General features: G+C 41.7%; 1 protein-coding gene across 3 annotated transcripts; it reads left to right on the forward strand.

Annotated features, from left to right (window-relative positions):
- Positions 1-80: 80 nt before the first annotated feature.
- ATP5F1C (ATP synthase F1 subunit gamma) lies at positions 81-13,639 on the forward strand. Of its 3 annotated transcripts, XM_065920962.1 has the most exons (10): positions 81-234; positions 5,147-5,181; positions 5,691-5,822; positions 7,897-8,101; positions 8,655-8,798; positions 8,919-8,983; positions 9,979-10,134; positions 10,438-10,534; positions 12,817-12,857; positions 13,500-13,639. In XM_065920962.1, exons 1-9 carry the CDS (start codon positions 179-181, stop codon positions 12,821-12,823), a joined length of 897 nt encoding a protein of 298 aa, XP_065777034.1. In that variant the 5' UTR covers positions 81-178; the 3' UTR covers positions 12,824-12,857; positions 13,500-13,639. The 3 variants fall into 3 exon arrangements, with proteins under 3 accessions (XP_065777034.1, XP_065777035.1, XP_065777036.1); XM_065920963.1 differs by lacking the exon at positions 12,817-12,857 and having other exon boundaries at positions 82-234; XM_065920964.1 differs by lacking the exons at positions 12,817-12,857; positions 13,500-13,639 and having other exon boundaries at positions 82-234; positions 10,438-10,538.
- Positions 13,640-14,460: the final 821 nt, after the last annotated feature.

The raw sequence follows: 14,460 nt of genomic DNA on the forward strand, positions 1-14,460 counted from the left end.
TGTCGGAAGGAGGTGGGGCCTCGGGAAGCCGGGCCCTGGACGCTCGCGAGGCCTCCCTCAGTCCGGCGGGAAGAAGCGAGACTCAGGGAGACCGCGGGGTAGGCGGGGCGCGTAACGCAGCTTCCGCGCACGCGCGGCGAGGCCTGTCTGACCGACCTTCAGCAGGGCCGGCGCCACCATGTTCTCTCGGGCGGGCGTCTCTGGCCTCTCGGCCTGGACTGTGCAGCCACAATGGTAATGGCAGGTCGCAGCGGGAACGAGAGGGTTGCGAGGGATGGGAGAGTGCGGGTAGGGCAAGCGAGTGGGGAGGCGAGTGGGACGGAACCAGGGTCTCAGGCCTGGACAGGCCCCGGTCCCGCGGAGACCCGGGCAGCCCGGCTGCAAGAATCGCTCGGAACTGAGAAGGGCGCGCGAGGGGCAGCGGAGATTGCGAGGTGGCGCCTCGTCTCCTGAGACGGGCCGGGGCGGGGTGAGGGCCGAGAGGACTGGTCGTCAGGCACCTCGGGAGTGGACCTTGGGCCCAGTCAATTGCAGAGCGGCCTTGGATCCCCTCAGCGACTAATTAGCTGATTAGGAAGCCTCTGCTGCTCGCCAGGCGACGGGCCTCGGCCTGGGGAGGGCCCCAGGGAAGGTCCCGCGGAAGGTTAAGGTGTGCTTTTGTCCTTGACGCCGTTTGAAATCCTGCGGTGCAGAGGGCAGTGACTCCCAACCCGTGTTGAGCACCGATTCAGCAGCAGGCGCCTTGCTGGGCACTGGTGAATGAAATAAGTGCCCTCCTCGCCTTAAAAATATTAAGGCGAGGAAGGGAAAGATACCTTCACGATCTCGAAACCGTTGTGCCGAAACAGTAGCCCTGCAAGGTCATGACATCATCGTAAGGTCCCCAGGAGGAGGAGATAGACGGACTTGTAAGCGTCATCTGTTCATTGCTATGCAAGTTTTGGGGATTTTAATAAACGTTGGTTTCTCCTCCACCCCCAGAAAAAGGCATGTTAGAAGGCCTGGCAATAGGCAGATAAACGTTGGTTTGAGGTGGTGCTCTGTAGTAGGATGAAATGTTTTGAAGCTAGGCAGTCTGGAAGGATTGCATATAGGGTGCTAAGGGGATTGTTAGCTGTCGGCTGTGTGTTTTAGCAATTACTTGGTTTTACAGTATGGGAGAATTCTAAGAAGCCACAGCACTAGATGTTTGTATCCTAATTTATGAGAAGGGATGCTAATGCATTAATTAAAATAGGTATGTTTTCATTAAGCGAATAATTGATAACAGATTTTCAGGGTAATGAAGTAATTTGATACGAAAAACCTACACACAGATGTTAGTGCGTTTGCCGTGGAAGTCAAATTTTCTTTCCCCTAATGTTGAAGAGTATTCATGGGGATTAAGGAGTCACCTTAGTTGGAGTCTCACTCATAGCTTGTCCCATTTCTTCATCACTAAGCACACATTTGTTGGGTGCTTGCCCAGCACCAAGTTGACACTGGGCAAAGTGCTAAGATGTGGTGAAGAACAAATAGACATTGTCCTGATGAAGCTTGTAGGACCGTGTGTCTGACATGCAGCAGTGGTCCGCAGTGTCAACTCTACTTCCTTCCTTCCTTCCCATCTTGCTGTGCATGAATGTAACCTGTAAATATTTTTAGAACTTTAAGTCAGCCAAGTTGATCTTTTAAAAATGGACAGTTTCTGAAATGAGTACAAAATATTTTACCTTTAACTGTACAAAATCACAAGAGAAGGCAATGGCAACCCACTCCAATACTCTTGCCTGGAGAATCCCAGGGACAGCGGAGCCTGGTGGGCTGCCGTCTATGGGGTCACACAGAGTCGGACACGACTGAAGCGACTTAGCAGCAGCAGCAGTACAAAATCACTTTTTAAAAACCTGTAAGGTCATTTGAGGATCCTTTAGTAAAGGATCATTTGAGTGTGCTCTCTGTCTGAGATGGAGAAGGAAATGGCAACCCACTCCAGTACTCTTGCCTGGAAGACCCCATGGACCTAGAGGTCACAGAGTCAGATAGGACTGAGTGACTTCACTTTTACTTTCTGTCTAAGATAATTACTGTGGGGGGCAGGGAGCTTAAACTGGAACCTCAATCAGCAAATACATGTGCAAGTCCTGACCTTCATCAAGTTGGTAGGTTGTGAATATTCATCAGATATCAGTGTTCCATCTTGAAGAGCAGACTCTGTCCTCTTCCTTTTTTTGGTTGGACATATTCCATCACTCCTGGTATCTGTTTTGCTCCTGCCATTTCTTAGTCACTGTAATCACCTTTTGAATTCAGCAATTAAAGCCATCTTAATGTTTCATACTCCACAGAATTAATCTGAAAAGGAAGTACACCTTTGCCTTTATAGAATCAGGAAGAGGCATGTCCTTGGTTCTGTTTTGGTTAATGTGCAGTTTGTCATTGTTCCAGAGATGTTAGCACGAATATTACGAAGGAAATGGCATCCCACTCCAATGTTCTTGCCGGGAGAATCCCAGGGACGGGGGAGCCTGGTGGACTGCTGTCTATGGGGTCGCACAGTCGGACATGACTGAAGCGACTTAGCAGCAGCAAGTTAAAATTATTTTTAATTGCTTAGGGTGTCAGTAAAATACCAACTAAATTTTTGAAAATTAAACCTTTTTTTAAAAGCTCATTTAAGAAAATGGAAATAAGAAATTTGGTGGGGAGGGAGTTTCTGATTTTTCTGTGTCAGAGGGAAAATACGTTTCTATTTCTCAGTGTTCCACATTCTCTAACATGGAACTATTTTATAATAGGAAACCAATGGCCATAAGTGGAAATGTAGATGTTGAAAAGGAAGGGAGAAGGCGTTTCAGGGGAGAGAAGGCAGGCCTTCATCTGAAACTGAGATAGCAGATATTTGCTTTTAAATGTAAAAAGCATGAGGCAGCAGTGTGTAGTATACCAGATGGAGTGGTGCCAAACTGCCCGGGTTTAAATCTTGACTGCCCTCAGGTTTGAATCCTGACTATCTCGCTGTGTGGCCTTGTGCAGGTTACTCAATGTCTCTACCATTTCCTTATCTGTTAAATGGGGGTAATGTAGTGCCCCATTAATTGGATTGGTGTGAGGATTAAATGAGTCAGTATTTGTAAAGAAGTGAGGGGAGAGGGAGAAATGCTTCTGGGGATCTAGATGTATCCACTGAAAAATGAAAATGAATTTATACATACATGTTCTATCTATATAAACCAAAGTGAGAAGGTAGAAGCCTAATGAGGATGGATTGTGGAAGGTGGTAAAGTTCTGGAAGTCATTTGGTGGAGAGCCAGGGGTTGGACTTTAACCCCGGCATTCAGTATTCAAATTGCAGATACTTCATAATTTGTTAGTCAGCATTATACGCTCCTTAAAATTCTTCCAGGCTGTCTGCAGTGAATCTCGCAGACCCCGTCCTGTACTGACTGGCTCCTTCAGTTTTTCTCACTGCTGTGTGATCGTAGGAGATCATGGCAGTCCCCTGTCTGTCTGTGCAGTTTGCCCTCCGTTGTACTGGATAAGTTTCCGGCCTCTTGGATAATCTCCCGACCATTTCTCAGGACACGAGACAATTTTCCGGGGACACACAGATGATTCGGAACTTCCTTTATCTTTTCGTTTGCAAAAACTATATTCAGCGGAGCAAGCTCTCCCTGAAGAGAGCTCAGATCATCTCTTTTTATTTTGTTTCTCTATTTTAATTTTGGGGGGGGGGGGTGGCATCAACCATCATGTCTGTGGATAGTTCCAAATCTGTCTCTAATCTCAAAATATCTCATATTTTCCCCAGATCTGGAGCACATTTCCAGCTGGTCTTGTAATATTTTGTGCAATATCGCATTCAAAACTCATTATCACAAATGAGAATCCCCCCACCTAGCTTTTCTGTTTTGGTTAAATGCCAACACTGTCCACTCAGGTCATTAAATTAGAAACCTTTGGGTCAGCTTGCTCTCAGATCTAGTCTCCCATTGCTTTGCCAACCTCTCGGTCCAGGTTCTTGCCTTCTTGTGTCTGGAAACTGCAAGCAGCTGCCTCTGTGGCCTCTGTGTCATCAAGATTCAATATCATTTTGTGCTTTTCATTGCCATCTGAGGTACTTTACTGAACAACTAAAGTTTCATCATTTCCCCACTACCTATAAAATAGTATTTAAACGTACTAACCCAAGCAGTGTCTCCAGTTTCAAAACTGGAGTTCCTTGGAATGCCCTAAGGCCTTCCTTTATGCACAATGTATAGATTCCTCAGTTCTCCCTTGGCGCTTTCCAGGCCAACAGGTGCTTGATGGATTTAAGAGCTGAAAGAGGATGTATGTTCGATAACATATTGTCTTCACCAGTAAGGGGAAGATCCTCTCATATTTAACTGTTACTATTTTTGACTTTTATGTGTTAGTGCTTTAAAAGACTAGAAAAATATTTAATGTAAAATTTATATCCGTCTTAAAGTTTGCATGAATCTTGTTTATGAGATAATAGTATGCTTCTTGTGATCAGAGACCAACTCGGGGAGCAGAGTATCTGCTCCATAAAAGCTCACTGGGTTGAGTTGGAACAGTTAAGAATTGGTTTAACTTCTACTTTGACATATGTGGTCATGTTAGACTGTATGATTGACCCTAAAGTGTTTTGTTAAATTTATTGGTGAAATGAGGAAATCAGGAACTTGCTTAGGAACTGAGCAGTGCTTTTTAGAAGTGGTTCACCTTGAGTTTAAGAAATAGCCTGACAAGGGGAAGGCCTTGTCTGTCATGGAAACAATATAGGCTAAGACATAGAGTTGGAAATAGAGCCTGTGTGAATGCCATGTGACCTCAGTGGAAGCTTTATGTTAGGGCAACTAGAATGAGACCTTTGAAACAGGGCTTGGTATCCTTATTAGGGGGTTTATATATATCCATATATATTCAGAATCTTATATTTGATAGATTGTTTCTTTATGGGCCACTCTGTAAGTCCTTATATTAACTTTGGAAGTTTCTGGAGTTTTTTCCCCAAAAAATGGAGCTTTTTCCCAAAAAACTAAAAAAAATTTTTTTGCCGTCTCCTTATATTAACTTTGGAAGTTTCTGGAGTTTTTTCCCCCAAAAATGGAGCTTTTTCCAAAAAAACTAAAAAAAATTTTTTTGCCGTCTTTATTTTCAGGATCCAAGTTCGAAACATGGCAACTTTGAAAGATAGTAAGTACTTTATCTCAATATGTGAATTAAGAAAAGCTAAATTTTGCCAAATAAAAATACTTTTGAAAGTGTGCTGCTTTAGTCCATTTACATATTTGGTTAGAATGGGCAGTGAATCTATATCTTGTGCCTGTGGCTTTGAAAAAAACCACTGTGAGGTGACACATGGTGGTTGTGCTTCTGTTGTCTGTAGAATGATGATACTTAGAAAACACTGTACTCTGTGTGGTGTATAAAATGTTACGGAACTTGTTTTTGGTGAAAGCCATTATCGATACCATTTAACGTTTTACATGCATAATTTACTGTTACCTTGCTGTTTTTGCTTGCTGTCCAGATAGCGCAAGGTGTGACTTTCTGGTATTCTATTATTAATTCTAATATTAAGCCTAGTTTGGCAGATGGTCTAACTGCTAGTTATTCTACCTTGCAGTTTAGGAAAATATTTCCGTAAATTCACAAATGAAATCATAACTCCTTTATCTAAACACAGCACTTCTGATTTTCAGTTACCAGGCGACTAAAATCAATCAAAAACATCCAGAAGATTACCAAGTCTATGAAAATGGTAGCAGCAGCGAAATACGCCCGAGCTGAGAGGGAGCTGAAACCAGCCCGAGTGTATGGAGTGGGGTCCTTGGGTAAGAGGGGCGTGCAGTCAGATTACAAAACTTTTTAAGCTAGAGATCGCTGTCCTGAGTACTTACAGCACTCCTCTGTCATGGCAGCCCTGTGCAGGCGGGCACTGTTGGAGTCCCCGCTTTGCAGAGGAGAAAACCCCAGTCCAGTACAGTTGTAACTACGTGCGTGGCTTGGCATCCGAGCCTGTCTCTGTTCATCACCGTATGTGTTCACCTCCCTTTTAAAGTACTCAGAGAGTGTTCCTAGATTATTAAATATGCCATCAGAAGAACACGGGGTTTAGTACATCAGACTCAGATGCTTGATTTTATCCTGTTACAATGTGATGTGATCTTTTAGGACCGCAGGGTAGAGTGGGGGTACCCTGTAGTGGAATTTGACTGAGCAGTCATAGGTATGACTGAGTACATGGACAGAATGTTGAAAGATCAGCTGTAAAGGAGGAAAAAGGATATATCTGTATTATCTGTGTATTACACAGATAATTAATAATACACAGATTAATTAATCTATGTTAGATAGAAATTACTTTCTGCAGTAGTTTTCTTGTGTTCATATTTCTTGAGCATGCATTCTCACTGCTGATGAAAATTTTGTATGAGAAAATGATAGCGCACCATGCTTCAGTTGAAAAAAGACTCCTTGGTTTGAAAATGCCACATTGGGACCTCCCTGGCAGTCTGGTGGTTAAGACTTCACCTTCTGTGCAAGGGGTGCATGTTCAACCCCTGGTCAAGGAGCTTAGATCCCACATGCCCCATGGCCAAGAAACCAAAACACTGGACAGAAACAGTAACAAAATCAATAAAGACTTTTTTAAAAATAAAAATACTGTATTTAGTTTCACTTAGCATGTAAAGCAGAGGCTTTTTCCGTTAGGTTTTAGCCATCTTTAACAATACCAGCTGTTTGCTCTTACGAGTCCTGTTCTCCTCCGGGTTTAATGAAGGCATTGACTTGGATATCTGATTAGAATATGTGTGGTAAAATATTAAAAATTCAAGTCATGGCTGCCAGCCAACTTCTAAGTCCTTCAAACTGAAAAAATACTAACTGCTGGATATTAAATAGCTAATCTTTAAAATACTTAAGAACTTTAAATAGAAATTTTATTTTTATGCTGTACAATATAAAACATAAAAAGAGACTTAAAAGGAATATTCTCTTCACTTCCCTGAACTTTGGAGTTGAGTATGTACCTCTGTCTGCCTTTCATGGAGGGTTCTCAGGTATTGAAGTTTGAGAGTCCCTGCTCTAACTGAAGAAGGGCAATAGGAATTTCATTGAGGTGGGGGAATGTGGCAGCCACGAGGATGCAGTTTGCAACTAGAGAGCACAGCTGCTGAAACCATGCTGTGTTTGCATGCGAGACATGCTTCCCACGAGCTCCTTCTGACAGGTGGGGTGCTCGGGCTGAGTGTTCTGTGGAGACCTGGGGCTCCCTGGCAGCCTCGCTGAGCTTTCCCTCAACTGCTCTGTAGGCTAGGAAACTGCCGCCTCACCTTTCTTCCCACTGGTTAGACAGGCATCATGGTGTGATGGCTCTCCTGACCTCCTTCCTGTGTCTTCTCTCAGGCATTTTCCCAGTAAAATCCATGTGTATTGAACACTGCTTGAATCCCTCTTGGCTTCTGCTGCTTTGAAGACCAGACCGACAGAGTGAGACTGTTAAAAGTAACACACAGAATAAAATGGCCTCCATTATTTTAATGTCCGTAGTTTTCATAAAAGCTTGCTGTGCAGATTATATGAACAGTTCAGTAAATATTTACTTTCTGCTTTCTTGGTTGTACTCTGAAGATTTTAATTATTTAAAAATTTGGTAAGTCTAGATAAGTTGTCACTTCTCTAAGTCTGGCCTCTTTACAAGCTCTTTGATTGTACTAGTGATTTCTTTTAGTCAGTCCTTAAGATAACTTGGTGTTTAGGGACCTCTTAACAGAGATTTAGACCTTTATGGTTTTCAGCCTCTTTGTAAATAAGTGCAAAGATACTTGATAAGTTAAGGCATCATTTTGTAAATGAGGGGTTATTGCTGTATTTAGTGTAATTACACCTTTTTTTTTTTTTTAGCTCTTTATGAAAAGGCTGATATTAAGACTCCTGAAGACAAGAAGAAGCACCTCATTATCGGTGTGTCCTCAGACCGAGGGCTCTGTGGTGCTATTCACTCCTCGGTTGCTAAACAGATAAAAAGTGAGGCGGCCAACCTTGCAGCAGCCGGGAAAGAAGTTAAGATTATTGGAGTTGGTGATAAAATCAGGAGTATACTTCACAGGTAGTATAAGTATATACTGTTTATGTAGAACGCTGCAGGCGTGAGTAAAGGGCAGTTTCTTTAATGGTTTATTTAAGTAAGGTGTCTTTTTGGTTGCCATTTTATACACACGGAGAAACTTTGTTCTGTTTGGAGTTTTGTTCCGAGATATCTTAGAATGTGTAGATTTTACTTGTCATTTGCTTTTTCTTCCAAACCATAAATGGAATACAATAGGAGTGTCAGAAGCTAAGGGCTTTTTTTTTTTTAAATGAGGACTCTGAGGAGTTTTCACGGCCTGGAAATGCCAGAAATGAAAAGCAGTTAATTAGAATTGGCAGGAGAGGAGTAAAGGGCAGAGAGAGATGCAAGGTGAGAAAGGCTGATTGTGAGTCCTCAGTTCTAGGCAGGCACTGAAGGACGGGTGATCATAATAAGGTAGGGGGCACCTTAGTTCAGTGAACACCGCAGTCTCCACTCAAAAAGCACTTAATTCATAGAGTATTTTTGCCTTGTTCCCTGTGCAGAAGTATTCCGCTCAGCCATTACATGTGATCTCTTCGTTTTCTCATAGGACTCATTCTGACCAGTTTCTGGTGACATTCAAAGAAGTGGGGAGGAGACCCCCTACCTTTGGGGATGCATCGGTCATTGCCCTTGAGCTGTTAAATTCTGGATATGAATTTGATGAAGGGTCTATCATCTTTAACCGATTCAGGCAAGAAAACTGTTGAAATCCAAGCTTTTTTATGTTCAGATTGTTTTCAATTGAGTAAATGTCTCCTTAATAGTGTGAAATTATAATCTTGGAATTTACATTTGTTTTTGCCACTTCTAGGTCTGTCATCTCCTACAAGACAGAAGAAAAGCCCATCTTTTCCCTTGACACCATTTCAAGTGCTGGTAAGTATATTTTGTATGATGAGTTATTTTTCCTATGAAACGAGAGATTTACACATTGAGTAAAACAGTATTTGTCAGGGTGGCTTTTTTTCAGCAGTAGCAAAAATGTTGAGCTGTTTCTATCACCATTTATTAGCAGCTTCCATGAAACCATAAAACATTCGTTGTATAAATAAATACCCATTGGTGGCCAACCTTATATATGAAAGTCATCATTGCTCGGTGAAGCATTCTGGAAATAATACTCAGGAACCAATTTCATTTTCTCCTCCTACATATATTTCTTCTATTCTAAGAGGTACACTTTTTTTTAATGTCTCTAAAATTGAGGTGCTTCTACCAGTCAGTAGCACATCATTTTTAATTGGCTGTGTTACTTTATTTGTTCATGGTATATAAAATAGGAGTTAAGCAATCCTCTGCATCTTAAGTCAGTGAAATGCAGCCCTGTCTCACTTTATACCCTAATGAAGACTTTTTGAATGTGCTGCTAAATTTCTGCTAATTGCTGAAATGCAAAGCAGCCTCTGACTCTTTGACTCGTATTCTCAGTAAGACTTGCCCACCCTCATTGTCCTGACACTTTCAGATTTCTCCAATAACCACATGGTTGAGTTGGGATTTTTATATCACACTATACAAGTCTCATTTCTTTCCTTAATTTCTTTATTGAAAAACACGGTCCCTGACTGTCCAATGACTTAGTCCAGGGCACTCTGCTAGATGCTCTCCAGAGGCCTTATACCCGTGAAATGTAGAGCTTTTACTTTAAATGTCAGCCTCTTGGGTTTTATGAAGTTAAGCATTTGAAGTAGAATACGAAGTGCTTTGTTTACACATCATGTTTTACTGAAAATCTGCTATAATCTATAGTATGGAACTAGATGAAGCTTTTAGAACTGTGTATTTTAACCAGTCTCACATTGACTTCTCTGTGATTATAAAGGAGTTTGGCACCAGGAAGCTTCTTGGTTAAATCAGTCTTTGCGTTTCAGAGAGCATGAGTATCTACGATGACATTGATGCTGATGTGCTGCGGAATTACCAGGAATACAGCCTGGCCAACATCATCTACTACTCCCTGAAGGAGTCCACCACGAGTGAGCAGAGCGCCAGGATGACGGCCATGGACAACGCCAGCAAGAATGCGTGTAAGCGCCAGCACAGCCCTCAGGCCGTTCCTTTGCTGAGGCTGCACGGAGGCCCTCGCTCATGTCAGGGTGGTAGCAATTCTGGAGGAGAAGCAGGAGAGCTGGGGTCTGGGCCTGGGCTCTGCTGCTGATCCTGTGAGGATATATCTCCATAACATTTTTCAAGAGACCAGTTATAGTACCTCAGAGGAGACAGAATCTTATTTTTGAATTAAACAACTTACATCTCATGAATGACTTAGTGAGCAAGGTATTCTTTTCTGGTTTTAGATCTTGTTGTTTAATCTTCTGTTTTGTTTGTAGCCGAAATGATTGACAAATTGACTTTGACATTCAATCGCACCCGCCAAGCTGTCATCACCAAGGAGCTGATAGAAATCATCTCTGGTGCTGCGGCTCTGTAAGTAACTGAGCATTGCCTTCAGCATTCTTGTCTCATAGTGCCTGCTCGTTTAACCTTGGTATGTTTATGTCCCCTTCTCCCCTCCCATTTTTTGGTCTGTTACAGAAAAAAAATGATCTATTGCTTAATCTTGTTTCCTTAATCTTAGAATATAAAGATTTAATGAAGATGAGATCTCTAGAGTATTTTTGATTGTTTTAGCTGAAACATTCAGGCTTAGTTTATGAGTTACTGGTTTTCGGTTTATTTTATATAAATCTGTAAATTATTGAATGGTGGTAGAGTCAGGAAGTTTTTAACTAAGTTTTCTGTATCAGTACTATCCTTTGATAGTTCCTAAAATACCGCTTTCCTCAAGAAAATCTCTTAGATTTTTAGCTCAGGTTGTTTAGCTAGATATGTTAATGTTTGTAACCACGGTCACAGTAGTGGGAAATCTATAAAAAATGATTACATTGAACACCCATTACATGCCTCATACAGTGCTAAAGGATGGGATCCTTTGTCCCAAGGCGTTTACATCCTAAAGATAAAACGTGTAGTAAGTTATCTTTGACTCATTCTCTGTCCTCCTGCTAGTTGGTCACCAGGTTCTCTAAATCTTACTCTCTTCTAAATATCCATTGACTCGCTCCCCTTTATGCCCTCTGAACGCATCTTTGTCAATTCTCTCCGAAATTAGAAAATATATTTTTTAAGTGGCACATGCTTTTTTCTGAAATGTCATTTTTTCCCCTGCACCCTTAATTCTCCACCTGACTAACTTCTCTTTGTCCTTCATGACGAAGCTGGGGGACTCCTTTCCTCCGGAAAACCCTCCTTTGTAGTGTGAGTGGGGCCATTTCCTGTGATTCCCTCCATCACAGCACTTATACCATTTGACTAGGAACTGCCCTTAGGTTTGTCTGTGTCCTGTGACTTGAGAGGGGCCGTGTCTCATTCACTTTTGTAGCTTCATCACCTGGCATGCACTTCCTCAGTAAATATTTGTGGAGTGAATGAATGATGTACCATGAATGTATTAAGAACTGGAATTTTAGAAGAGACAGAAATAACACTTTGCTGAATATATGAATATGTGGGTCCAGGGTTAAGACTCGGGGAAAGGTTCATCGCTAAGGTGACATAGAAGTTGGTCCTTTTCATCTCTGGAGGATGGAAATGGGCAGGATTCCAGAGACACACATAGACTGGTTGAGACCACTCTGTCAGTGTTGGTTGGCTCCATCAGCTCTGCTCTCCTAAACAGTCTTCCTTCTCTTGCTTTGCTTTCAAGCCTGCGTTTAAGCCACCTGTCCTCCTGGTCAGTACTACTCTGTTAGCATCAGCATCCAGGCACTGATGAGTGGTCCTGCCACTTACCAGCTTGATAGAGGTGGTTAAGATGCTCTCCCTGCGACACAGTTGTTGTCTATGACATGGGAGCTAGTATGGGGTTAAGCAGGTGTGTTATTCACGTCCTCCTTGCTGTACATTCTGCCGCTTCTCCAGTGGCAAGTGTGCCGAGGCCTGGGGAAAGAACTGCGCTCTGAAGGTCTGGGGGCTGTGAGATGCAGAGAGCCAGGGGAAAGAAGAATGGATGCTCAGAATAAATGGAGGCTACAGCCTCTGCAGCGTAAAGGACCCGGCTCTTAATTAGGAATGTGGGGACCTGACTGAAAGCAGCAAATGCAGAGAAATGAGGAGGAGATTGGGACATGGAGACTTGAGAATTTTAATTAAAACAGTTCAAATAACTGGAAATTGACTATTCAGTTCTCACTTTCTAGAAAGGCAGGCTAAATCCTTTATTAAAGGTTAGCTGTGCTAACCTTAATAATCCTCACGATGGATTATTTATATGAAATGAACTTGCATGCTCTGTAACCTATCAGCTGTTCTGCTTAAAGACTAGTATTTAATACAAACACATTTGGCTATTTGGTAATAAAAGGCATGAGTAAACCGTATTTGAGGTGCCAAGTGTTAGCTGCTAGCTTAAATTAAAAAAAAAAAATTTATACTATGTATAGCAAAGTTGTGGTTTAAAGTATGCTTTCACAGTCCTGCCTACTTGCATGCACATGGTTTTATTATTTTAACCAGATTCAGGTCTGTAATGTTTCCTAACAATTAGTGACTCTGTTTCAAGTATTGGTAAGTATTTATGTGATATACTCAAGGTGGTGAATGAGGAAATGGGCTTTTCTAGTTGGAAATTATACATGATTAACCAGCATGGATTGCTTCCTGACCTGCTTGTTTTCTGTTTGTGTTTTTCTTCTAATATAATAACCCAGGGACTAATGAATGAAAATCAAGTTTCATCCTCAGACAAGAGGTAAAGTGGTAATATTTCACACCCTCCCCCCTATCCCATCAGAAAAGAAACCCAGTCAGAGAGAATTGAAACTAATTCAGCAACAGGGAAACTGATTTCTTGGGAGATGAGACTGGCCGGCCATTAGAGCAGCAGTCAGCTTGTGGGAGCACGTGGCTGATGCTAGGGGTCTTTTTTTTTTTTCCTTCTTAAATATATTAAATAAACTACAAGGATAAAGAATCCGCATTCCTTTGCAGTACTAAAAACAGGCTGGTGAAGAACAGTGGTTCTCAGACTTCCTGGTTTCAGAACTCCTTGATGTCTGACTCCACAGAAGATCGCTCAGTTCTCTCCATTTCTGTATTCATTCTGTCTGACATTGCACGTCATGTAGGTTCTGGAAAACTGCACCGTGTACTCTTGAGAATGAGAATAAAACAGGCAAGCAGCATTGTTATAGAAATTAGTTTTGCCCTCACAGACCCCATGAAAGGGTCCCTAGACCAAAACTTGAGAACCACTAGTGTAGAGGAACAGTTTATTATGTAGAGTCAGTTCTTCAAGTCCCACTTTAGATACATATTATCTCTTGACATGTTTAATTTCCACACACACAAAAAATTGTTTGATTTTTATTTGTTGTATACTTTTATTTTTCAGGTAAAGAAGAATTCAGCAAGCTGATTTTGTTTTTAGCTTACTGCTGTCCTTGTCAGAAGAATTTGTTGGTCCGTTGTTCAGATTACTAAAGACAGCAAGATATTTGTAAATTATCTTACAATAAATGACTCAACATAAAATCACTGTTGTTCTTTTATTATTATATAAGAAAAGCCATTTTCAAAATGAGATCTAAAAACACTTCAAAATATTAACATTCTTTTATTAAAATTTCTTAGTAAGAAGCTAGTTGAAGAGGCTCTTGTGATTTTTGGTTTCCTAACAGCCATGGAAAGCCTGGCTTCTGAGGGGTCAGAGTGAAAGGAGGAGGTGCTAGCCACACCCCCAGCCCAGGCCTCCCTGAGGGCTGTCACCCTCAGAGACCACCAGTCCTTGAACCACCAGTGCAAGAAGCAGTGCCATGTCTGAGAGGGCGGACAGTTCCAGGGATATACTGACTCTTAAGTAAATGTTTAAATCTTTACCAAGGACTGAGAAACATTTCAGCAGGATTCTCACTTCACATTCACACTTAGATAGCCATTAACTTTGGGCACCTGAGCTATTCTACAGAACGAGCTGGCCCTGCCAAAATGTTGGGATTTTTTTTCCTATTTAAGAGGATTTATGGCTACAGTCCATGGGGTTGCAGAGTCAGACATGACTGAGCAACTAACACTTTAACTTTTTTAGGGGTTTTTTATTGCAAAAGTAATACAGGAATTACAAAAGATGACATAACTATAAAAAATATACATAAAGCCCATCGTCAACACTTTAACATATATTACTCTTTTAAAACCATTAAGAAGAAGGTTGCCAGAGGAAGATAAACTGAACAGAATCTCAGTGTCATTTTCTAGCTTCCCTGAAATGTTTTAAGAGCCATTTTGATTTCTGAGTTTTTGTGATACTTGTTTTCCTCTGAAAATCTGTGTTGCTCTGAAATGTTGCCACGATG

This window comes from Muntiacus reevesi, chromosome 2 (genome assembly GCF_963930625.1).
Source record: "Muntiacus reevesi chromosome 2, mMunRee1.1, whole genome shotgun sequence".
In the NCBI taxonomy this organism is placed as follows: Eukaryota; Metazoa; Chordata; class Mammalia; order Artiodactyla; family Cervidae; genus Muntiacus; species Muntiacus reevesi.